General features: G+C 34.6%; 1 protein-coding gene across 3 annotated transcripts in view; it reads right to left on the reverse strand.

Moving 5' to 3' along the window:
* The window catches only part of Rev3l (REV3 like, DNA directed polymerase zeta catalytic subunit), a 122,613-nt gene that overhangs the window by 21,090 nt on the left and 75,846 nt on the right, over positions 1–25,677 (reverse strand). For 2 of the 3 annotated variants that reach the window (XM_010630829.3, XM_010630830.3), the window contains exons 21-27: positions 19,591–19,732; positions 18,501–18,745; positions 17,459–17,567; positions 15,395–15,601; positions 13,586–13,695; positions 9,139–9,253; positions 526–663 (exon numbers count right to left, since the gene is read on the reverse strand). In XM_010630829.3, coding sequence (XP_010629131.1) covers positions 526–663; positions 9,139–9,253; positions 13,586–13,695; positions 15,395–15,601; positions 17,459–17,567; positions 18,501–18,745; positions 19,591–19,732 — 1,066 coding nt within the window. Of the gene's footprint in view, positions 1–525; positions 664–9,138; positions 9,254–13,585; positions 13,696–15,394; positions 15,602–16,022; positions 16,148–17,458; positions 17,568–18,500; positions 18,746–19,590; positions 19,733–25,677 lie in introns of those variants that run through there. The other variant, XM_019208449.2, reaches the window with a different exon arrangement.

Genomic DNA, 25,677 nt, shown 5'->3' on the forward strand with positions numbered 1-25,677 from the left:
CTTGCTACACAATTCAGGCTGGCCTTGAACTCATGGCGACCCTCTTATCTCAGCCTCATGGATGCTGGGACTACAAGCATGCACTACCATACCTGGGATATCCTGTTCCATATCTTTCAGAAGCTGTGATATGACAATATGTCAAGTTACCATCTCTAGTGGATAGGAAGAAAACTCTTAAAAGTTGATGTGTTACTTTTTAACATTTTTGGTAGAAATATATGATATAGGAAAAAGTAAAAAACTACAAGCTAAAATAAGACTGGAAATAAAATTCTCAAAATTCATATAGATCTTCCCATATATACAGTTATGTAGAATAGTTCCTTTACCTACATGGGGTCTTTTGTTTTGTTTTGTTTTTTGGTACTGGGGATCGAACTCAGGTCCTTGCGCTTGCAAGGCAGGCCACCAAACCACTGAGCTAAATCCCCGGCCCTAAGGGGTCTTAAGGATAATTACATTTTTACCAGATTCTTTAGCCACTTATTTCTTACAGATACCAATAAAACAGCTAGACCTTACCTTAGAAACAGCAGGGCAAGAATCTCTTCTAACGGTTTCTATTCCTTTTGCATCAAATACTGGGTCCTTCTGATCCAAGCTTTCATACATGTAACCCACATACCTCTTTTTTGTTTGTAAAACAGAAGGCAAATATACCTGTAGTGGAATTAACAAAAAGCCTCTCAAACATTTATCTCCCACCATAACTATTTTACTTCTTTCTGCTCTCTTTACTCAAATGTCAATTATAAATTTGTTAATATGATTTCAGCAAAAAAAAATTCACATAAGATTTGGATGTGAAAGCATATTCAATGAACTGTCCTCACTCTTATTCTTCAACTACAATTTTGTTCCCACCTCAAATGACATTGTTTTACTAAAAGTCATCAATCTTATCTTCTTAATCAAAAAATACTTTACATCTACATATGATACCAAATTTAAAAAGTAATGAAAATACACAATTAGAAGTTCCTTTTCCTCCATTTCTTCTTACCTAGCTCTTTCCAAATTACTGGTTTCCTGTGGATCTTTCCAGAGATGTACTATGCAAATATATATACTTAACATGTTCCTCCTGTCCCTACAATGGCAGCTTACCGTATACGCCATTCTGAACTTTGCTTGTTTAAATAGTTTATTTTGGAGAGCAATTCATCCTAGTACAGAATTTTTTAAACTATGTAGAAATCCATCATATGGAAGCATCATAATTTATCCAACAAGTTACACACTATAATAAGTCATAGGATATTTTCAATCTTTAGGAATTACAAATGTTTTCTAGTAAACAATTCTGCATGAATTAATCTGAGGGATAAATTCCTTTAAATGAAATTTCAGAATCAATGGGGTATTCCTTTTTTTTTTTTTTGAGATAGGGTCTTACTATGGAGTCCAGGCTGGCCTTGAACTCCTTACATAGTCCAGGCTGGCCTCAAACTCATGGTGATCCTCTTGCCTCCAACTCCCAAGTGCTGGGATTATAGGTGTGCACCACCATGCCTGGCTATTCTTTTTTAGTATTACAAATTTGGTCCTTTCCTTTGACCCTCAAGGTTTTGGTTTATATTTAAGAAAATATTTAAATGCTGAGCATGGTGGCACATGTCATCCCAGCTACTTGGGAGGCTTAGGCAGGATTTCAAGTTTGAGAATAGCTTGGGCAATTTAGCAAGACCCTGGTTTAAAACAAAATTTAAAAAGAGGGTGGGATGTAGTTCAGTGGTAGAGCATGTAAGAGGGCCTGGGTTCAATCTCCAGTACTGAAAAAACATTTCTTTATTTATTTTTTGAGGCAGGGTCTTGTTATACTGACCAGGGTAGTCTCGAATCCCTGGGCTCAAGAAATCCTCCTGCTTCAGTAGCTAGGATTACAACTGGGTGGCACTATGCCTGGCATCTTTATTAAATTTATTGGTACATTTTACATATACAATACAGTTACATTCATCATTGGGATCTTCTACCTTTACATACTTATCTTGGTTCTTATTTTCCCCCAGCCTTCCCTTCAGCCCCTCCACCCTTCCCTGTGTACAAAGAGATTGTATCCATGTTTTTCCTTTTCACATTTTTTCTTTTTCCTTTTCCGTTCCCCTCCCACTTTCTCTATTTTAGACCTTTTCTTCCTATTATGCAATATCAATTATACATTTTGATCTATTTAACTTTGTTTTTCACACCAGAGAAACTATTCAGTATTTACACATGTGACTTACTAATTTCACAAGAGTATGGCCTCAATATGCATCCACTTAGCTACAAATATCTCTAGTTTCTCATTCTTTATGGCTGAGTAATACTCCACTTTATTACAAAAAACACACACATTTTCTTTATCCACTCTCCAGTTGATGGGTAACTGGGCTGTTTACAAATTTTAGCTATTACAAACTGCCGCTATAAACATGGCTGAGTATATATCGCTGTGGTATGATTATCACTTTTAATTCTTTTGGGAAGATATCCATCAGAGGAATAGCTGGGTCAAATGGGACTTCTATTCCTAGTTCTTTGAGGTATTTCCACAGTGGTTGTACCAGTCTGTACTCCCAACAATAATGAAGAAGGGTTCCTATCTCCCCACATCCCCACTAGCATTTGTTATTGGTTGATTTCTTTCTTTTCTTTTTTTTTGGTACCGGGGATTGAACTATGATCCTTGTGCTTGAAAGGCAGGCCACCGAACCGCTGAGCTAAATCCCCAGCTGGTTGATTTCTTTATAGCAGCCATTCTTCCTAGGGTGAGATGGGATGTGTTGTTTCATCTGCATCTCTTGAATGACCAGTGATGTTGAACATTTTTTCATATGTTTATTTGCTGCTTTTACTTGTTTTTCTGAGAAATGTCTGTTCATTTCAGATGCCCATTTTTGAATTGGGTTTTTATATTTGGGGAGTCTGATTTTTTTTACTTCTTTATATTTTCTAGATAGTAGACCTTTGTCTGAGGAACAGCTGGTAGAAATTTTTCCCACATTGTAGGCTGTCTCTTAGCTCTGCTTGTGATTTTTCTGGCAATGCAGAAACGTTTTAAAAGGATAAGATCCCAATTGTTGATTCTTTGTGCTAGTTGCCATGCTACTGAGGTTTTATTCAGAAAGTCTTTTCCTATGCTGATATCTTCAAGAGTTCTACCTAACTTATCTTCCAACAAGTTTGGTGTTTGTTTTAATATTTGTATCTTTAATCCACTTGGATTTCAGTTTAGTCCATGGCGAAATACACGGATCTAGTTTTAATCTTTGAAAAGTTGAAATCCAGTTTCTCCAACACCATTTATTAAAGAGGCTGTATCTTTCCTCCAATGGGGGTGTTTGGCTCCTTTGTCAAAAATGAAGTACTTGGGCTGGGGATTTAGCTCAGTGGTTCGGTGGCCTGCCTTGCAAGTGCAAGGACCCGAGTTTGATCCCCAGTACCAAAAACAAACAAACAAACAAAAAAACAAAACAAAACAGACACCAAAAATGAAGTACTTGAATATGTCAGGAGTTCTCTGCATCTTTTAATCTGTTCCATTGGTCCTCGGGTCTGTTTCTTTGCCAGTATCATGCTGTTTTTGTCACAGTGGCTTTGTAGTATAATTTCAAGTTGGGGATTGTGATACTCCCTTCCATGTCTCTGTTGCCTAGAACTGCTTTTGCTATTCTAGGACTCTTCTGGTTCCACATGAATTTTTGGATTGTTTTCTGTGGTTCTGTGAAATATACTGTTGGGATTTCAATAGGGATTCTGTTGAATGTGTACAGTAGTTTTAGAAGTATGGCCATTTTCACTATATTGATTCTTCCTACCCAGGAACAAAGGATTTCTTTCCATGTTCTTATATCCTCTTCAATCTTTTTTTTTTCAGAGTGTTGTAGTTCTCAATGTAGAGGTCTTTTGTTTTCTTTGTTAGACTGATTCCTAGATATTTCACTTTTTTTGGATGCTATTGTGAAAGGGATTGTTTCCTTAATTTCACTCTCAGTGTTATTAGAGTACAAGAAGGCTATTGATTTTTGAGTATTTACTTGTATCTAGCTACTCTACTGAATCTGTAAATTAAATCTAGAAGTCTTTTGGCAGAGTCTTTTGGGTCTTCTATGTAGAATATCATATCATCAGCAAATAATGACAGTTTAACATCTTCCTTTCCTATCTTTATTGCTTTAATTTTTTTCTCATCTAATTGCTGTGACTAATGTTTCCAAACCTGTATTGAACAGGAGTGGTGATAGCGGACATCCTTGTGTTATTCCTGATTTTAGCATGAAGGTTTTCACATTTTGGCCATTTAGTATGATGTTGGCTGTTGGCTTTTGATAGCCTTTATCAAGAACATCTATTCCAATTTTCTGCAGGGTTTTCTCATGAATGGGTGCTGGATTTTGTCGAATGCTTTTTCTCCATCTATCGAGATGATCATATGGTCTTTGTCCTTGACTCTGTTAATAAAATGTATTACATTCACTGATTTAGGTATGCTGAACCATCCTTACATCCCTGGGATAAATCCGACTTGGTCAGGGTGTATGATCTTCTTGATGACCCTCGGTATTGTTTCTCAGTATCTTATTGAGGATTTCTGCATCTGTGTTCATTAGGGAGATTGGCCAATAGTTCTCTGTTTTGGTTGGGTCTTTCCCTGGTTTTAGAATCAAAATAACACTTGCTTCCAGGAATGAATTTGGAAGTACTGCTTCTTTTTCAATTTCACTGAAAAGTTTGATGAGTACTAGCATTAGTTCTTCTCTAACTGTCTTATAGAATTCAGCAGTGAAGCCAACAGGACCCTGGGCTTTTCTTTGTTGGTAAATTTTTAATTGTTTTCAATTTCACTGACTGTAATTGGGGTGTTTAGAATTTTTATATCATCTTCATTCAACTTTGGTAATTCATATGTATCTAGAAATCTGTCCATTTCTTCTGTGTTCTCCATTTTATTAGAGTACAGGTTCTTGAAGTATTTATGATCCTCTGGATTTCTGCTGGATCTGTTATGACTTCACCATTTTCATTCCTAATTGCATGAATTTGAGCCTTTTATTTCTTTTTGATAAGGTAGGCTAATGGTTTATTGATTTTTTTTATTCTTTCAAAAAAAACTCTTTAATTTGTTGATTTTTTTGTATCATTCTTAGTGTCCATTGCACTGACAAACATTTTACATATTCATATGTAAACTTGTATGTCCTTGAAATATGTATATATTGTTTAATGCCCAAGCTTCATCTATAATCATATTAAATGTAATGAACTAATCCAATTAAAAGGCAAAAATGATCATACTAAAAACATAAGATCCTATTATAAGCTATTAGAAACCCACTTTAAACAAAAGGATATAGAAAGGTTAAAAATAAAGAAAAAGAAAAGTTGTATAAATGCCAATTTATAAAAAGAAAGCTGGAGTAGCTATATTAAAACAGGAAAAAGAGACTTCAAGATAGAAATATCAAAGATAAAAGTATTAATTCATCAAGAAAATACATAATTCTTAATGTATATGCACCTAATATGAAAACTGAAGTACATGAATAGAAAGTGACAAGAATAAATTGAAGAAATCAGTTGGGGATGTAGCACAGTGGGAGAATACTTGATGGCATGTGCAAGATCCTTGGTTCAATTCTCAACACTAAAATAACCCAAAGCAAACAAAACCAGGCAAATCCATGATTATAGTGGAAACTTGAACCCTTCTGTCTCAGTAATTGACAAAAAAGTGAAAATGCAGAATGCTTCAACAATCTTATCAGCTTCACCTAAGTTATATTTATTGAACATTATATCTAATAAGCAGAATATACATGGTTTTAGGGTTACATGGAATATTTACTAAGACAGACTATATAGTAGACCAAGCAACAAATTTCAGTAAACCTAAAGCCTCTGAAATCAGAGTATGTTCTCTGACCACAATGCAACTAAATTAAAGTAGTAACAAAAACGTCTCTGGAAAAATCACTAATAACTGGAACTTACCATATTTTTAGATGTAGAGAAGAACTGTTATCTTTCAATGCTTATATTAACAAAGATTTGTTTAAAAGCCAATGTAACAAGTTTCCAAATTAAGAAGACAGAAAAAGAAAAGCACATTAAACCCACAATAAGTAGAAGAAAACAAATAGCTGAATGGAAATTACTGAATTGGTTCTTGAAAAAGTTCAATAAAATGATACATATCTAGCTAGAATGAACAAGGAAATGCCCCTTAAATTACCAATATTTATATGAAACGAGTATATTCGTAAAGATCCTATAGATGTTACAATCACAATAAGGAAATAGAATACACGCCAATGAATTTGGCAACTTAGAAGAACTTGACAATTCCTTAACAATGAAAAGTTATCAAAACTGACACAAGCAGAAAATCTGAATAAAGTATTATTAAAGATGATTAATTTGTATTAAAAGCTTTCCCCCAAATAAAATTATAGCTCACTGATGAATTTTAGCAATCACCTAAGGAAAAAATAATTCTACTTTCTGGCACTTGGCACTTTTTGTTTTTTGTTGTTTTGTTTTTTTTTTTGGTTTTTTTGAGACAGTGTCTCACTATGTAGTTGAGTCTGACCTGGAACTCACTATGTAGCCCAGGCTGGTCTCGAACTCACAGCAATCCTCCTGCCCCAGCCTCCCAAGTGCTGGGATTACAGGGGTGTGCCACCATGCCCGGCTCAAATTTTTTTTTTTTTTTAAAGAAAACCGAAGAGGGAACTTTTAACTCATTTTATGAGGGCAGTCTTGTTTGCAAAACGGACAAGTACAAGAAAAACTGTAGATCATTAAGAGCTCCACCACAATCCTTACCAAATATTTAGATTTTGAGAATTTTTGCAGGGCTTATGTTTAGGTATGTGATCTATTTCAGCTAAGTGTTTGTTCATGGTGTTATTCTCAAAACATACCATGTTCTTAACTTTACCAGATAGGTTGAGTGACCATAGCATTATACACATACTTTTGAAATAACACTTAGCACTACATTCTCCAACCCCTCCTCATGCAAAATAATGTTCACTTTCTGAGAAGATACTGTACCTGAGACCTCTTAGACATTTTAGGACATAATTTTTGCTTTAGAATAGGTACAACACAAAATTTGGGGTCCCCCCCACCACTTTCTTTTTTGGTAGTACTGGGGAATGAATCAAGGGCATCATGTGTACTAGGTAAGGGCTCTACCAATAAGATACACCCCTAGAGCTCCTTTCTCTATTTTCACAGTTGCCCTCCTAAATCAGGCACTTCTAATGATTGTCCATTCTCTTTCTCAGTTTCTCTTGAATTGGCCTTTATTTTTTGTATTTATCATTTTACTAGTTCAGGCTATGCAAGTTCCAAGAGGCATTCTGTTCTTGAGAGTCTCCTCTTTCCAGTATATGTTATATATCACTGTGAAGATGGTTGTCCTCAAACAGCTCTGAGCAAGTCACTCTTTGTTGATAAAGACTGTGGTTTAAATGTGCCCCCTAACCAATGTATTTCAAGTGTTGCCAATGTTTATATTAAGAGGTAATTAGGTCCTGAGGTCTTGCGCTCATCATGTCATTAGGTACACTTATATAAGAGCTTGACAGAAGGAGTTCATGTCTTTTTGGCCTTCTGCCTTTGAGGATGCAGCATGAAGATCTTCACCAAATACTGGATGCTAATGTCTTCATCTTGACTTCCTAACCTCTAGAATTGCGAGGATTTTTTTCCTTTACAAATTACTCAACTGTGGTATTCTGTTTATAGCAACACAAGCAGACTAAAACAATAAACTTTACTGAGTAAAATGTAAACACTTTGCTTGGGATTCAAGACCCACTAAACTTTATTTTCTTGGATTTATCTTCTTCTACTATGTATTCCTTTATTAGTTTTCTAACTATATCTTTCTATGTACCATTTTCTTCAGCATAGAATGGTTACAGCCCCATGGTTCCTAATTCCGCCTCCTGCCCTAGTTCACAGAAATGAACTCAGGGCCTTTGCTTGTGAGGCAAGTACTCTACCACTGAGCAACACCCCTAACTCACTTTTCAACACACAGTTCAATGCTCTCTCATCCATGAAGTCTCCCCATCAAACGCAGGAGAGAAAATTCCTTCTTTCATTGTGTTTTGTATTGGTTAGGGAGACTACTCTCATAGAGCTTTCTATTAGCTAATAAGAGATTACTTATTCCTAATCCTTTCAGTTTACTGGCTCTTAGGATGCAGAACTATGGGTTATGTTTCTTTGTACTGACAAATGAATAAAAAGGCTCACTGTCTTTTATACAGAAAGAACTGAATATGTATTTGATTTTTATACTGAGAAGTCTTTCTGGTAGATTGTATCTTGTAAAGAACAGTATGCCTCATCCCAGGTGGTCTTTTTATACGGCTGACATTGACATTAATAGATGGGGTCTGTGTTCCTTTCTCTTAAATAGAGAAACATTTGTGACTTGGTAAGACTTGGAGACTGGGTCATAAATAGCAAAACAGCTTTTGTCTGTTTCTCTTTGGGATGTTCTCCTAGAGTACAGCTACTATGCTATGAAGAAGAATAAGCAACCCTGGGAGAAGGTCCTGTGGAGGAGTTTCAGACCAAGTCCCTGACAGCAGCTGGCCTCAACCACCAGCCATTAGAATAAGTAGGCGCCAGACAACATCAACCCTCGGCTTTGGACTAGTCACCCACAAATGGATGACTACATCCAACTTTTAAGTCTTTCCAGCTAAGAACCTAGTCATTGCGAGACACAGCCAAGCCACCCCTGCTATACTGTTTTGAATTCCTGTACTCTAAAAATACATGAACAAAATAAAATGCTAATTTTTAAATATTATATATTTGGGGTGGCCTGTTTTTATAGAAGTAGTAACTGAACCAATCTTTTTATTTCCTTGTATAAGGACATTACAAAAAATATCTGCCAGGTGCCAGGTGTGAAGGCACATACCCTTAATGCAAAGCCTGAAGCAGGAGGACTGCTATGAGACCCTGATAACACACACATATACCACAAAAAGAGAGAGACAAAATTTTTTAATATTTAGCATCTGTATAGATTCCTATACTATTAATGATTCCAAAAGTATATTGAATAAGTCATAAATTTCTAGAATGTATATGAATTTTATATATCATTGGTATTCTTACCTTTTCAAACTTCAATTTCACTGGTTTAGGATTGGTAGCAGTTACAGCTTCAGCAATTTCTTTACCAATTTTGAAAGACTGCTCCTTAGTAGCTCCTTTCAGTAGCACAAACATACTATGGGGATTAAAAATATAGTAAGCAATGAGAAAGTCACTGTACTGAAAAATCACATTAAGATTAACTTTCTTGGCTAATACTCTATCTAAACCAAAGACAGCCTTTTCCTCTCTTTACTCTTTCTTATTAAGTTGCTTCCTAAGTAAGCTTTCATGTTTTATCTTATTTTCCTTTTGAAGTCTTGGTATAACTTATTAAAGATCTTTAAGACATTCAATATTTCTAGTCTGCCTGTCTCAGATATAGCTACCAAGAACCTCCTGGATCAACTCTAGACATTCAATGCTGTCTGTATATGGCACACAGTCAAGTTTGTCATAAAATAAAGCAATATGGGGCCGAGGATTTAGTTCAGTGGTGCTGCCGTCTGCCTCGCAAGCACAAGGTCTGGAGTCTGATCCCCAGTACCATAAATAAATAAATAAATATAAGGCAATATGTGATTATAAAGAAATGGAGGTACACACCTAAAATCCCAGCCTGGGTTTAATCCCCAGGACTGTAAAAATACACACACACACACACACACACACACACACACACACACACACACAAAGGAAAATTTACCTATGATATGGGAGGAAATTTCCTTTCAGGACTACTCAATTTAAAAAGTTCACTAAAGTTAATAAGCCCAGTTAACAAGGCCCAGGGATTTAGTTCAATGGTTCCTCCACCTGACTCACAAGTGCAAGGTCCCAAGTTCAATACCCAGTACAAAAAAAACAAACAAACAAAAATCGCACACAAAAAGGAACAAAGAAGAAAACAGCCATCTATAATCCCACCATTCAGAAAAAAAGACACTAGACACTTTGTGTGTATTTATAAATCTCTTCTCATTTGTTATCAGAGATCATAGCATTTAACTTCTCCTTCATTTAATGGTATATTATAAACATATTTCCATGTCATTTAGTTCTTTTTAAAAGACACATCAAACAAGTCTAGAATAAACTTTTCTGATATATAACCTCAGATGCAAAGTGTACAGGTCAAGAGGGAAGGATTTCTAAGACTGATTAAAAATCAATATAAAAATTTATAAATTAAAAGCATCAGGCATCTTTTAATCTTATTTGATCCATACATTTTCAGTATTCATTAAAATCTGAACACTAACAGAAATAATGGCTAATAAATATAGCATTTAAATAACAATTTCAGGAATTTGAATTTCATTTACTATTTTAGTGGTAAGACATTAAATGTTGGAAATCGACAATATCTTATGACTGTGAAATTCTTTAGTTCTAGCCACATAAGTCAATTTTAAATATATTTTAAAAAATAGAACATTTAGGTTCCATTTAGGTTTTTTTTTGTTTTGTTTTATTTTGTTTTGTTTTAAGGAAAAACTCATTCCCTGCCAATACTGGAGACGGAACTTCTCTTAAAGCCTAATATGAAAAATTAAAAAAAAGAAAAGGAGTAATTTATTTAGTTTTGTCATTAAAAAACTGTCTCAATCTATAATTAATTATGTGAAATAGGAAATAAAGGGCTAAAGGTGTAGGGAAAGTGGGAAGGGTGGGGGAAAGGTAATAAGGGAGAGGAAAAAAATATGAGATACTGAAAAAATGGAAATAAAGTGTTTGTAAATGGGGAGGGGAGGAGGGGGTGAAGGGAGGGCAGGGACAAGGGGAAAAATGAGAACCAAGACCTATTATGTAAAGGTACAAGATCCCAGTGATGAATGTAACTGTATTGTATACCTAGATTATACCAATAAACTCAATAAAAAGAAAAAAAAACTGTCTCAATCTAGATTACTTTTAAAAGTCACTAAGCTAGACAAAAAGGTTGTAGCTGATTTTTTTACCTTCAAGTTAGGCCATCCACTGAACCTCTTAAAGCTTTTTATATTTTCTTTTTAGGTCTACCTGATGCTCATTACACTATTAGTCCCCCCCCCACTGCCCCTAGTACTGGGGATTGAACTCAGGACCTTGTGCTTGTGAGGTGGGCACGCTGCCACTGAGCTAAGTCCTCACCCATACACTACTACAATCTTATTTTTAAAACAGATTATTATTATAAGACTTCCTTTTGGAAACTTTAAAAAAACAACTTCACTGAGATAATTATCATATACTAAAATGCACACATTTTAAGAGTATAGTCCCAAAAATTTGACATTTTGTCACAGCAGCCCTAGGAAACTCACACACTTGTATAACCAGCACAAGACCTACAGTGATTTGCCCTTATACAGATTTCAAAAAAACAAAAAAATATTGTTGAATGAATCAGATAGTGAAATGATGGTCAAAATTTCTAATGACCCTGCAAATAAAATTTCATTGATTGAAATCATATATATCTGTGAGACAGATATAGATAGATAGATAGATAGATATAGAGAAAGCACCAGTTAATGAAAACATTAAGTACCAATTAAAGGTTCCATTACTGACTAGTTGATCAACTTGGGACAAATTTCTTACCCAAGGAGAAATTGTTCTTAAGCATCACATAAGGCCCATTTTCTAAGGCTAAGGTTACTCCCAACATCATATAAACTGCTGACCTAAACTAGTGATGGTGAATCTTTTAGAGCATACAATGACAGCAAATGCAGTGGACCCTTGAGTTATGACCAGCCTGACTCACAAACAACTTGGGTTACAATCAGAATTTTAGTTTTATCTTAGGACCAAAGTCTTGAGTTAAGACCTGAATGCCAGTCACTGTGCTTCCAGATGGTCTCAGATACAAATTTAGCCCTTAAAGTGTTCTGGAAGGAACATTACATCCTTTCCTGTGAACTCAGGAAATCCTGGACCAGTGTCTCTGTGAGGACACTGAGATCTGCCTGTGTACAGGAGACAGACTTTGAAGGCCGTGTGAAGAAGCCAGAGCCTTCAACTGACCAACTTGAGTTACAACCAGCCATCGTTAATGAATTGAGTTCATAAGTCAAAGGTCCACTGTAGCCTGTGGCCACTGTAGATCTGCCTACCACCCCTAACCACATGAAAACCTACTTTCAGTTCTGACATTCTATATGTCTCTGTTTTTGTTCGAATTCTTAAAAAAATTTAAAGGGTAATAACTAAAATCAAAATGATGACAATTTCTGATTGTCAAGAACTGACATATCTAAGACCTTGAATTAAAATGAACAATTTAAATGTTTAACTTTCTTTACTATATTTTTTAAAGAATTCTAACAAGGTACAGAAATTTGTTTTAGTATATTGTATTTTGCTAGAATATCCAGATGTAGTTGTTTTTTTCTTTTGGTACCAGGGATTGAACTCGGGTCCTTGCACCTGCAAGGCAGGTGGCGGAACCACTGAGCTAAATCCCCAGCCCTTGGATGTAGTTTTACTGAGAGTGAAAATACCCAAGGCCAAACCAAGTGGCTTTTGATGAGGAGCATTATAGAATATGGACAATTTGAAATTTCACCTGTTGGTAACTGAACAGCTGTCATATACAACAAGGTTTCATCTATGCACTAACATGTTAAGGCCAACTATAGGTACATTTAAATAAATGAAGATGTTTATATGCAATTTAAAAATTATATACAAGCTTCTTTTAATGGTCAGGACCATTATCACCTATTGTTTTGTAACATTGTAAAAGGTGATCAGAGGTCCTAAAACCAAGTATACTGTGACTCTAAGCCCTAACTTTGAAAAAACATTCAGACTTCAAAAAATTTGCATAATACCTAAAATTCTAGAAGAATTTTAACAAGCTACACAAATAATGTTACATAAAAAATACCATAACAGGGAAAGAAGCAAGCAGTATTACTAATACAGGATTTACAAGCAGCTCTACTCTTTCCCAGTCCATGAACAACAGGCCTACAGAAGCCCAAATACCCTCTGGAATCTAATAGACAAGTGTATTTGCCTGTGTAAACTTCTCTTAGAAGAAGGTCCACAGATTTGGGAAATAACAATAAAATAATAATAACAATAAACAGTTAACTGTTCACAGCATTGGCAAGTGTCTTTCAAAAATAGTTGAATTAAAGATATACATTTAAATCCATACAGCTTCAGCTATATGAGACATTATTCACATTAAAGGCAGTTTCTTTAAATACACTAGACTCCTGTATATGCCAGGAACTTCCTAGAGGAATGCCATGGGAATCTTCAGTCTGTGGCTTCACTTATCCTTTCTGTCAAGAAGACTACACTTATCTGTTAAGTCAGGATTTGTGTTAACTCTGACAGGAGATCATAAGAACTAGAAAAGACTTCAGTAGAACTTTATTTTTAGGATGGATTTACCCTTAAGCCATTTCAAGCATTGAGTGAAGATGTGAAGAGATGCAAAACAACTACAAAACCCCAAATCCATTACCTGTCAGTATCGCCATATACAACTCGAGCACCCCATTTCTTGGTATCATTCACCAGTTTAATTGCTCGTTCCAAGGTCTCTCTGGCTTTGTGAACAATACTATCGCCAACCTGTTGGTATAAACCCAGTGGAAATAATTTCTTAACATTTTATTATAATTCAATGGACTTTAACATTTAGTACTTTCTGTTTCTAGAAATGAAATAAGAGTGTAAACAGGAGGGGTAGCAGAAAGAAGGGAATGGAGTCTATATGAGAAGATGAAAAATAATGGAAACAACGTCTTTGTAGATTGGGAGGGAGGGAAAAGTTGAAGGGAAGGCAGGGGAATGGGGAAGAAAATAACCAAGATTGATTACGTAAAGGTACAAATTTCCAACAACAAATGTCATTATATTGTATATATTAAATGTACCAATAAAATTAATAAAAGTTAAAAAAGTATGTAACAAAGAAAACAAAATAGCCATCAATGTCATCATTCTTTCTGTAAGTATTGAATAAGAAAAGGAGATAAATTTAAAGAACGAATCAATATATATATATACTTGTCTTTGAGTATTACCAGTAAGTACAAGGGCCTGCATGTTTTGCAGCAACCTTAGATTCTTGGAATAAGCTAGATTTACTCAAAGAATTTCTTATGTGCCTTTATAAGCAGTTAGGCTGGAAATCACTCTGTGACTGAGTGCCCAAATATGTGTGTCACTTTCAAAATTGTTCTTTTTAAATGTTCATGATAATGTCTTTTAATTCAGTATTTAAATCTGACTAGTTATACATACTTTAAAAAAGTACTAAGTACAAGGAAAAATATATGTAATTGTATGATGGGAAATATATTACAAGTGCTCAATTTAAATAGAGCAGGTGGATACAGTATGTCCAGCAAGAGTTCTTGCACTGGTAATTACTGAGTTTTAATACTTTTCATGGCACAAAATGACAAAACAGAAAGATAGCAGGCCACAGCAATTTCAAAACACATGCTAATCAGATTTTGGTTATGTAAATTGAAACTATATAGCATTCCCATTTCATTTACTGAATTCAGTAAAGTTGAAGGAATAGTGCCATTCAACATATATGAAGCACATTCCTTTTTTTTTTTTTTTTTTTGGTACCAGGGATTGAACTCGAAGGCAGTGGAACCACTGAGCAAAATCCCAAACCCTCCTGTAATTTTAAAGTAAGTACTATGTGTTTTATTTTTGTGTTAAGAAGCAAAGAAGTGTAATGATGATTTTTCCTTTTATTGTCAAATTTGAATTACCTCAACTAAATGTAGGACTGACTAGTCAGTAAAAAGTCATATGGAATTTATATTTAGACGTTTAAGAGGTTCACTGTATTTTTATGGACTAATGATATACACAAAACCCCTGCTTTTCTCTTACTGAACTATTGAAAATTGGGTATACTACTATATTGTCTGGCCTTCAATTCAACATTAGTATCCCTGCTTTCCTCTTCTTACTGAACTATTGAAAATTGGGTATACTACTATATTGTCTGGCCTTCAATTCAACATTAGTAACATGAAAAGGTCATTTATTCTGACATTTGGACAAGCTAACCTCACTATAAACAGATCCTACCTACACATTAAAGGGAATTACTTCAAAATCGCTGTAAACAGCTCTATAAAACTGGCAATGAAATTTAAAGCTAATATATAGATGAAGATCATGTAGAAATACGTGTATACAAACAAAACTGATCCTAAGTCAACAAGATGAAATATTTAATAGGCATTCATTTAATACTGCTTTAGTAACTTCTGAAAAAAACCAGATATGTATCACTTACCTCAATGCATGGCATTCTCCCAGAAAAATTAGCAGCTGTATAGCCAAATGTGACGTTTGCTATCAGCTTTAGTCCTAGCTGACGTGCATTGAGCATTCGTGATAGGGCTTTATCTTGCTTGTAAGCCTTCATTGATTGTTTCACCATGAGTCTAGTTTTCAAAATTTCTTCAAGCATTCTTGGTAGCACACCCTTTCTTACTGAAGGCTATCATAAAGGAAAACAGAATGTGTAAAATCTTTCAAATATTATATATATAGATAAGAAGAAAACACAAAATATAATAATGGACAACTGTTATGAATTAGAACATGCTAACAATGACTGACTAGTTGCTGTCAATACAAAATCTTTTCTTTCTTTTGAAGATTTTTCTCCTAAAATGTTCCTGTAATGTTTATAAATCTAAAGTAGCAGTTCTTTGCAAGCTCAGAGTCCTCCAGGGAGGAGGATGTCAATTAATGCGTAAGTGACCATACAGGTTCAAAGGGAATGTTCAAAACTTTGAAACCCCCATCATTCCAGAAAGATAACGGGATTTGTGTCACTCATAACCAACCTCAGTTTTTAAAGATCTCATCCTAATGACCCCACACAGTAATCTGCATGGAACTCCATTTATCTACCTTGGAAGAATGATGAGCTGAGTTGACTCTGCTGACATTCAAACCTGTAGTTCCAGGGACTCTAGGTATTTCAAATCTGATGCTTAGATCACTAAGCCATCCCCTCCGGCCTATATTTATTAGCAATCTGGAAGAGGGGATGAATAATGAGGTGATAAAATTTGTTGTTGCCAAAAAAAAGTCATTTGTATTAATCAAGACTAGGGAGAATTTATGAGAACTCCAGCAGGAATAAAAACCACAAAACAGTATTAACTTTGATGATTCACAGACACGTGCAAAATAATGCATGTCGAATGTAGCAATTAAAACTTCAGGCATAAGAAAATCACATTCTTGAATATTAAAAATCTCATTTCACTAAGCTTTACACATTGGTCAAAATGTAGATGTAAGTTTTAAAAATGTGGTTGAAGGGGGAGATAACATAAGCAGCTATAGATTTGACAGTGAGAACATATTCTAACCTCTAATTCATTTGGTGTACCTTTTGAAGTAGCTATCATGTTTTAAGATGTAATGGAAAAATAGGGATCAAAGATGTAGAAATGTTATGTAAAAACTGATTTTTACATGGGGAGACATTTAACAGAAAATTTACTTCCATGTCTCCACATAGATCTCATCTGTACCAGATTCTTAAAATACTACTATACCTTAAGAATTTCCAAAAAAAAAAGGAATATACCATGAACTCTGGTAAAAATCTTCCTCATATCTAAACTGCTAATTGGTTAGCACTACCCTTTATTGGTAGAGAATGATACGTTTGATAAGTACACCAAAATGAATTTGAGGGCTGGTTGGGTCCACTCTACTGTCAACCACTCTGTTCCACAATTCTAGTACATAGTACAGACTCACTGCTAAGGAAATAAAAAGAATGAAGTTGCCGTGTGAGAGGCAGTATAATCTCCTAGATCTCTGCCTTTAATTTGTTCTTTTAGAAGGCTTTCCTCAGAATCGCCCCACCTCCTGGCCAGGGAAAATGAAAGCAAAAAGGGACTGTCTTATTAGTTTGGATATCTTCTTAAAAGGCAATTGATAAAACAGTGGAGTACCACTATGTCAAAGATGGGCTCATTTAAAGTAAAATAACAGTACCCATTAAAGCAATTTAAATTTTTGTAGATAACAAACATCTTCTGATGATCAAATTACTAATTAAGTCTGCCAGATTTTAATACTGGGCAGATACTATACATGTACATTTCTTTTGATAATCAAGTAAAATTTAATAATTCAAAGATTTTAAATATAAATTCAAGAAAAACACATGATCAAATATTTTCTGAAATGACTTCTTATATGTTTCATAAAATATTCAAGCAAACTTAGGTGTTTTGTTTTTTAATACATGGCAGCAATATCTAAACCATTATCAGCTTTCCAAAAGTTACACCACTGTTGGTTCCTTTCATTTAAAACAGAGTATTACCTTGACAAAAGCTACTCCATTGGGGGATATTGTGATGTCATGCCTAATTTGGTAAAGTAAATCTGGAGGAACTCTTAGAGAGGTACATCCAAATTTGAACTCCTCATACCTGTCAAGAAAGAAAACATTGAACAATTTCTCAAATCACAGGCTAGAACTTTTAGCCAATTTTAGGGAATCTAATTCCGGTAGAAATTCATTTTCAATCATCCAATCATGAATTGACATATTCAGTAATATGTTTACTTGCTTCATTACCAAAAAGCAGTTCTTAATTTAAACATTTATAATTTATTAAAAAAAATTTCTTCAATGACACTATCCTAAAATTTATGGGTAAATATATGATGAAACACCAAATTCAAACTCAATATATGATTATCTTGTATAAAATTCCATAAAGAAAAGTTTAAATAAGATACTGTGAATAACTTTCCAAATTCCTCTCCTAATGAAGGGCAGGATTAGGATTACTCATATAATTCCCACAAATATTCTATATGAAAGAATGAATTATATCACAAACTAACTACAATATCTGGTCTCAAATATGCAGAAATATTATAAGGGAATAGTTATAAGGGAAACACTGTTTCTTTTAATTCAGAAAAAAAATCTTTGAGATTTGAAAATGCTATTCTCATTCAGTTTATGAAATTCAATTTATGTGAACAAAATCTAAATTAATTTTACTTTTTAAACATCATGGACTATTTCTAAGAAACATAAAGAGGAAGCTGGAATTTAAGATCATAATCTGTAAAATATCCCACTGCAAGGTGACAAATCATCAATTAAAAATAACTATCATTTTAAGAGACCATGTATTCATGGAGAGTGAAACAGAAAGTAGTAGGGTGATCTATCTAGTCATAGCTCTCCTCACATGAGCCATCTACTCATAAAGCTCAATTAATCGCATCATAATCCATTTTAGTTATGAAGAGAACTAAATTAATAGTAAAAGAGACTCAAAGTCTGTATGATTTTAGAAAGAATATAAAACACAATTTTATAACTGTAAATATGAAAAAAATCTTACTTTCCCAAGTTCTCTACATGGCCAAGGCAGGTGGAAAAACAGTAGTTGTATGCAATCACAATAGAAGGATAGAGTGACTGGAAATCCAAAACAAGAACAGAGTTGCTGTAGAAGCGGGATTCAGGCTCCATAATTAGGGGGACACACTGTGGGGCTCTCATCTGGGATCTCTGGTGAATACTAGGTGTCACGGGAATATAGTTCATTGGTTTAGCAATACGTAACATCATTGATTCCACACGGTACTGCAAGCAAGGAAGGAGAGGTGAGAAGAATGAATGCAATTTAAATATAGTAATATTTGTCATGTGAATATATAATCATTTCATATTTTGTTCTTCAGAATAAAATAGTTTGTAAGCAATAAAATTAAGCGAACAGGTACTCTCAAGTAACTAGAGCTCTATTTTTGCTATATTTATGGAGCTGGTGGAATGGGGACTGCTACAGATACATATAAAGCAATTAAAATAATTAAAATTAAGGATATTTTCAGATTAAGAAACCTGAGTGATTTTAATGTAGTACCTCTTAACAAGCTATGGGTATTCAAGAAAATATTTGTTAAGTGAAAGCATAAAATTATTTTCAGTTTATAAAATATCTTTTGGAAATTAAATTAGAAAGACAAATTCAACTCCTTTTAAGATCACATTTTTCGTTAACATTTTAAAAGTTACATAAACCACACTAATTTTAAATTCTTCATTTTTACATTAAAATAGCCCATGGGAAGTTGGAACAAACCAAAATTACAAATGTAAAATAAAAGGAAGCCTTTTTCTGTGGGGTTTCCAGTTTGAAGGGTTGGGTCTAGTCACACTAACAAGATTCAAAGATATATATTTGTTGTTGTTGTTTTATTTTGTTTTTGTTTTTTTTGGTAACAGGGAGCAAACTCAGCACCTTGCACTTGTGAGACAGGTGGCACCACTGAGCTAAATCCCTGGCCCTTGACTACCCAGCTATTAGGTTATATTAGAAAAAACACTGAAAAAATCAAATCACTTCAAGCATCTTAAACTCTTTTTATACAGAACTTTATAATGCACAAAACAAAAAAAACGAAACAAAACGAAAAAAGTTTTACCTGTGAACCCCTCGTTAGTACATGTAAAAACTGAATGCCAAAAAGCCTAGCCATTTCACTGGTTTTCCCAATCACGTCCAATTGTTCTAACATTTGGAGATTTCCACGGACACGACTAACATAATGATCAACCATTTTCCATCTGTTGAGAAAGAACCCACACTATAAACATCAGAGAAAATGCTGGACACTTGAAATTAATACTATTTTCTCTTCAAAGCCTATACATTAAAAATGAACTTAAGAGGAAACCTGTGATGTGAGCGGTTGAGCCACATACATTAATGAGTTAAACACTGGAAAATTTCAGCCATTTCAAGGCATAAAACCCAATAATAATATGCAAAATTTAAAATGTACTTGTGATAAGTGGTAAGACTAAGGATAATTATTTTTTAATATGTGTTTGCGGTTTCTCTATCTTTATTATAAAAATGAATAATCCCTCTTAAGTGTCATTATTGACTATGCCATAATTATAATACAGGGTTTTAAAGAACATAAAGACTTTGGGTTACTACTGTAAATACCAGTCCACGTTAGAGCATATGAATTCAGGGGAATAATTATACATGCAGTAAACATTTATCAAATCAGTATTTTCTGTTAAACCCTGTTTTATTAGTCAATTTAAAAAAAAATTAAACTCTTGGCCCTACATTTTTTGTAAAGAATACAAATTACTTGCACAAAACTCCTCACCAAATACAGTGAAATTTTGATTTAATAACATATTCTTAAAATATAAAAATGATCCAAAGCTAGGTTTGGTGGCTCATGCCTATAATCCCAGCACTCTGAGCTGGCGATATAGCTCAGTGCAAAGTCTCTGGTTCAATCCCAGTACTGGAAAGTAGGGGTGGAGGTTGGGGGAGTGAGGAATAATCCAAAGGAATATTATAAAATTTATTCATTTAAAGAATATTAATGGGGGTGGAATGTAGCTTAGTAGTAGAGCACTTGTCTAGCGTGTATGAGATCTTGGGTTCAATCCTTAACAGCACAAAAATAAATTAAATAAAGAATATTAATGTTAAAATACATTGCAACCAGCTGGGTACACTGGTACATGCCTCTAATTCCAGAAAGAAAAAGAAAAAGACAGGTAATAACAAGTATTGTCAAGAATGTGGAGAAACTGGATACTCATACAATGCGCTGGGAATGTAAAAAGTGTAGTAGCAGCAGTTCCTCAAATTGTTAAATATAGAATTACCATATAATCCACCAATCCAACTCTACGTATACATAAAAAATGAATATAAATGTTCACAGAAGCATTAATAACAGGCAAAAAGAAACAACCCAAATGTCCACCCACTGATGAACATTTATGTGATCTATCTATATATAGATAGATAGATCACATAAATTGTGATATATATCTAAACAATGAAATATTTGACATTAAACAATACAGCAATACATGCTATAACATAAATCTTGACAGCATAAATATACAAGTCACAAAATATCACATATTGTCTGATTCCATTTTTATGAAATGTCCAGAATATAGACCAACGGTTGTCCAAATATGGGGTGGGACAGGAAGGGGATTGAGAAGGGTTGTGGCAGAAAGGGTAGAAGACTAGAGGGTGATAGCTAAGGAATGTAGGGTTTTTTTTTTTGGTGGTGGTGGGGGGTAATATTCCAAAATTAGTTAGATGTGAATATACTAAAAGCCATTAAATTGTACACTTTAAATGAATAGTATAGTACACAAATCATAGCTGAACTTCCTCATATTTATATTTTTATAGGCATGTTTTATACTATTATATGATTAGATTGCCACACAATCTATTTGGTTTGAATCATTGTTACTGAATCTCTTATTACTACAAAAAACGCTGCGGAGGAACTTTTTCTTTCTTTGCAGTACTTGGGAATGATCCCAGGACATCATACATGCTAGGCCAAAACCCTATCACTGATCTACACTGAAACTCTGAGAAACATTTTTATAGCTAAGTCTTTGTACAGGTACTGAAGGGTTTCCTTAAAATAAACAATGGATTTACTGGCTTAACCTTCCATAAAAGGCATAGATGGATCTCTGGGATAGTGCAGGAAAACAAATATATTTACATTTTGCCCTTTCAATATATAACACAGCAGACATAGAGAAATATGCCAAATAAGACATCAAAATAATAAAATACGAATAATTTTGTGAAAACACCAGGCAGGGCACAAGCATTTTTCTAAGATTATTAAAGTAAAACATGAAAATAAATGTGAACTAAAACCAACAATGATTAGAAAATTAAACATATGCAAAATACAAAAGATTCAAGTCTGTCTTAACAGATGATGTTGAGCATGAACTTTTCCTGAAAGGCCAAAAGTGTTGATTCAAGCGAAGAGTTATGTATTGCTGTACCTTAGTAATAATTTATTTTGAAAAATAACCGAAAAGCTATGTAGTAAAATGTATTAACATCTCTAAATTATACATAAGAAAACAGAAAATTACTTATAAGGTCAATTTGTACAAGGCTATAAACCTACTACACTAGAAACTGACCTGTTTGTCAAATAAATTATGACAAATAGATAAAGCAGAAACAATATGATCAAAAGAAAAAAAGATTATACATCATGAGTAACTCTCATTGAATTTCTAATATCACTGCAAAAGTGTATCCTCACCACCCGAAAAGTCAGATCCACTACTTATTCATTTCATGTGGTTTCAATGCACTCCTCTTCAATGGACGGACAGGTAATATAGCCTAAATATTTATCTCTTATAATTGAAGATTAATTTAACAAGGATCATATTAGTATGTATGCACATATGAAATGAGGACTTCCGAAACTGCTTCAGAAAGTGACAAGAATGATGGGCTAAGTATGTGCAAAGTAGTGAAAAGTATTTTGAGTTCAGATTAATGGCAATGTGTCTTTTATGCTGTAAAAAATTTTCAAAGATTAGACATTCAGTGTTTTCAGATCACACCTTGTAGGCATGAATATAAAAACTAGACTAACACTTTTAAAAGTATTAATAAAATGGGCTTTTAAAATTAAATACTACCTATTTATCCATCTGGGGAAAAGATGATAAAAAGGAAACAGGAGAATTACAAGTAAACAACTCATTTATTCTGAACTTTTTCTAGGGTTTTGGACTATACCCAGGAAATGGAGAAGGAAATTTATTTTATTATGTGCTCCTAAGACATGGCTTCAGGAATTGGAGGAATTATATCTGATAACTATTCCCTGAATAACATATAAAACCATGCTGGTATTATGAGTTCTCTAGATCAGTAATACCAGGGATTAGAAAGGTTTTAGAGGCTGACTTGTCATAACTAATCATTAAACAACATAAGACAATGTTCTAAATCCCCAACCACACAACTTTTGGGGACACAGCTCAGTGAAAGAAATACGGAGCTTTGACCAGACCAAAATTTATATTTTAAAATAATATAATACCAAGTGGAGCACTTTTATGCTTTTATAAAAAGATTTAATATATGCTTTCTTTGACTAGCAACTTCCTTACATTCTTAATCAATTTATGGTCCCTCTGTATAGCAATCCATTTAACTAATAATCTAATATCTAGTCCAATTCCCTTATGTAAATGTTAAGTCCAGTTCTCTATTTTACTTGGCAAAATCAGAATTATTTATTCTAGATAATATCTAATTAGAGGTACTAAAACATGCATTTAGAGCATTCTAGGACTTAAAACACTGAATGTAGTGTTTTCTGGTTTTTTTGGGGGGTGCTGGTATCAGCGATCCAACTCAGGTCCTTCTGCTTGCAAGGCAGTCACCAGAACTACTGAGCTAAATCCCTGGCCCTGAATGTAGTTTTAATGTTAGGTTTAATACAGTATTCACTTATTTATTGGCATACAACTTCCCAAGGTCCTACAAGGTCTTAATCATAAGCTTAGTACTTTCTGTGTTGTGGCTTTTATCTAGAAGCCAATCCCCCTGTCCCCTAGCCTCATGCACTCACAGGTGGAGCTTTTGGAGGTGACTGAATGGATCATGGGTGTATGATCCTGGATCAGTCTACTGATAGGTGTAGCATAGATCTGGATGCGGATGATGGACTTTCTGAAGAAGACCCACCCTGAGTGTGGGTGGTAATAATCAGCTTGCACTCTGGATAGAAAAAAAGGGAAAGAGGAAGTCTCTTTGCTTCCTGCCTACCATGTTCTGAGCTGTTTCTCCTCTGCCATGCTGCCCAACCAACAACAGACTGATACCTCTACAAACTGTGAGCTAAAATAAACCTCTCCTTCTTTAACTTGTAGGTGTTGGGTATTTTGCCCCAGCAATGAGAAAGTACGTAAGGCACTGCGATTTCTTTTCACTTCCTTAAGATTCCTCAAAAGGGACTAGAAAATGAGATGATACATTCAAAAAATAGTTTCTCCACATATACCAAAAAATTTTAAGGCTGTATCATTTCTACCCTCATCAACCATGCAGCTTTACAATTCAGTAAGTTGAGATTCACTCATTTTAACTATCAGATACATTAATTCCTGGACTTTGCTTTTTTTTTTATATAGCTATTTTCTCAGCCCATCACTACCATTTTACTTTTAATTTAAAAGAAGTATAGAGACAAAAATGTTCACTTTTTACTATGGTGGAGTTACTGGTCCTAGTTCAGCTTCCTTCCTCAATAAGAGTCAAATTATTTAATTTGGGCAATGAGCAGTAGGCAATGCAAGCCTTTTTGAGAAGGGAAATTCATGAAGTGAAGTCCACCTTAGTATGGAGACAATTTCTAAACATAAGCTAAAACTTTCTAAACATATGCTAAAGATACTCTAATGTCTAGACAGACCATGACTGCCTTACTAAGCTAGAGGAAGAACTTAGATAGTTGAGAGAGCAGATAGCTAGAATCTGTGGGGTTTTTTTTTGTTTGTTTGTTTGTTTTGTACTGGGGATTGAACTTGGGACCTTGTGCTTGCAAGGCAGGTGGCAGCACAACTGAGCTAAATCCCCAGCCCTAGAATCAGTGGGAGGGGGCACCAGAGATAAGGTTGTTGCACAAATGGCAAGTGTGGGTCAGAAACACAGGTATGAGTAGCTGAGTTGAAAATAAGCAGAATGAAGCTACATGAGGTTTACAAGGGAATAGATGCTTGACGTTGAGTTTGGGTAGAACTGCTCAGATAGTGCTGGGGTTTGGAGGCTTGGCAATGCTAAAGTGTAGAGACCAAATTAACCTCTCTGTTGAACAATTTGAGCATGCAGCTGAGAGCCCAGAAAAATCACACATTAGAGAAGGCTCTTGCTCTAGAATAAGGTCTACTCTAAATTTAAAACCAAGCACTGATAATATGCACAGGGGACAGAATTTAGAGATTAAGTTTTGTCAAGGTTGAATGGCTTAGGAAATACCATGGACCTGATATGCTTCTTGTTCCAACACTGGTCCAACACTAAGTAACAAGAAAACAGTCACCAGGCAAAAGGCAGGAAACCATCCTTCCTCTGACTTTAAGTTAAGGAACAGTAATGGTGAAGAAGGAGAACAAATAAAGCTGCCTCTAGAGGAAGATCAAGAAAACTGCTTGGGCCCATGACCCAAGCAGAGCTCTACTGCCACTGTAGAAAGGACAGGAATGCTGAGAAAACCCCAGCCCTGGGAGACTGGAAGAATAAGAACTTCCAAAGACTAAGGCTGGACCAGGAGAACCAAGAAACTCCCTCCGCCTCTACTATAAGTCTTATAGACAGTAACAAGCAACATCAGCTCATTAAATCTTACTTTGAAAAGAAAATGAATTATATATCCTGGAAAAAATGAAGCTGTTAACTTCTCATCAGAAATAATGGAGGTCAGAAGAAAAAGGAATGAACTCTTTAAAGTAGTGAAACATGGAGAATTGTTTTCTATCTTTTCACTTTCAGTCTATGGGCTTCTTTTTGCACTAGGTGTGTTTCTTGTATACAACATATTGTTGGATTTTGCTTCTTATTCCATTTTGCCAGTCTGTTTCTCTTGATTGGTGAGTTGAGGCCATTGACATTGCTGGTCATAACTGATATGTACTGACTTATTATTGACATGTTATTGGCCTTTTGTTGACTCTTT

Source organism: Fukomys damarensis, unplaced genomic scaffold, assembly GCF_012274545.1.
Source record: "Fukomys damarensis isolate Sample0158 unplaced genomic scaffold, DMR_v1.0_HiC HiC_scaffold_14, whole genome shotgun sequence".
Taxonomy (NCBI): Eukaryota; Metazoa; Chordata; class Mammalia; order Rodentia; family Bathyergidae; genus Fukomys; species Fukomys damarensis.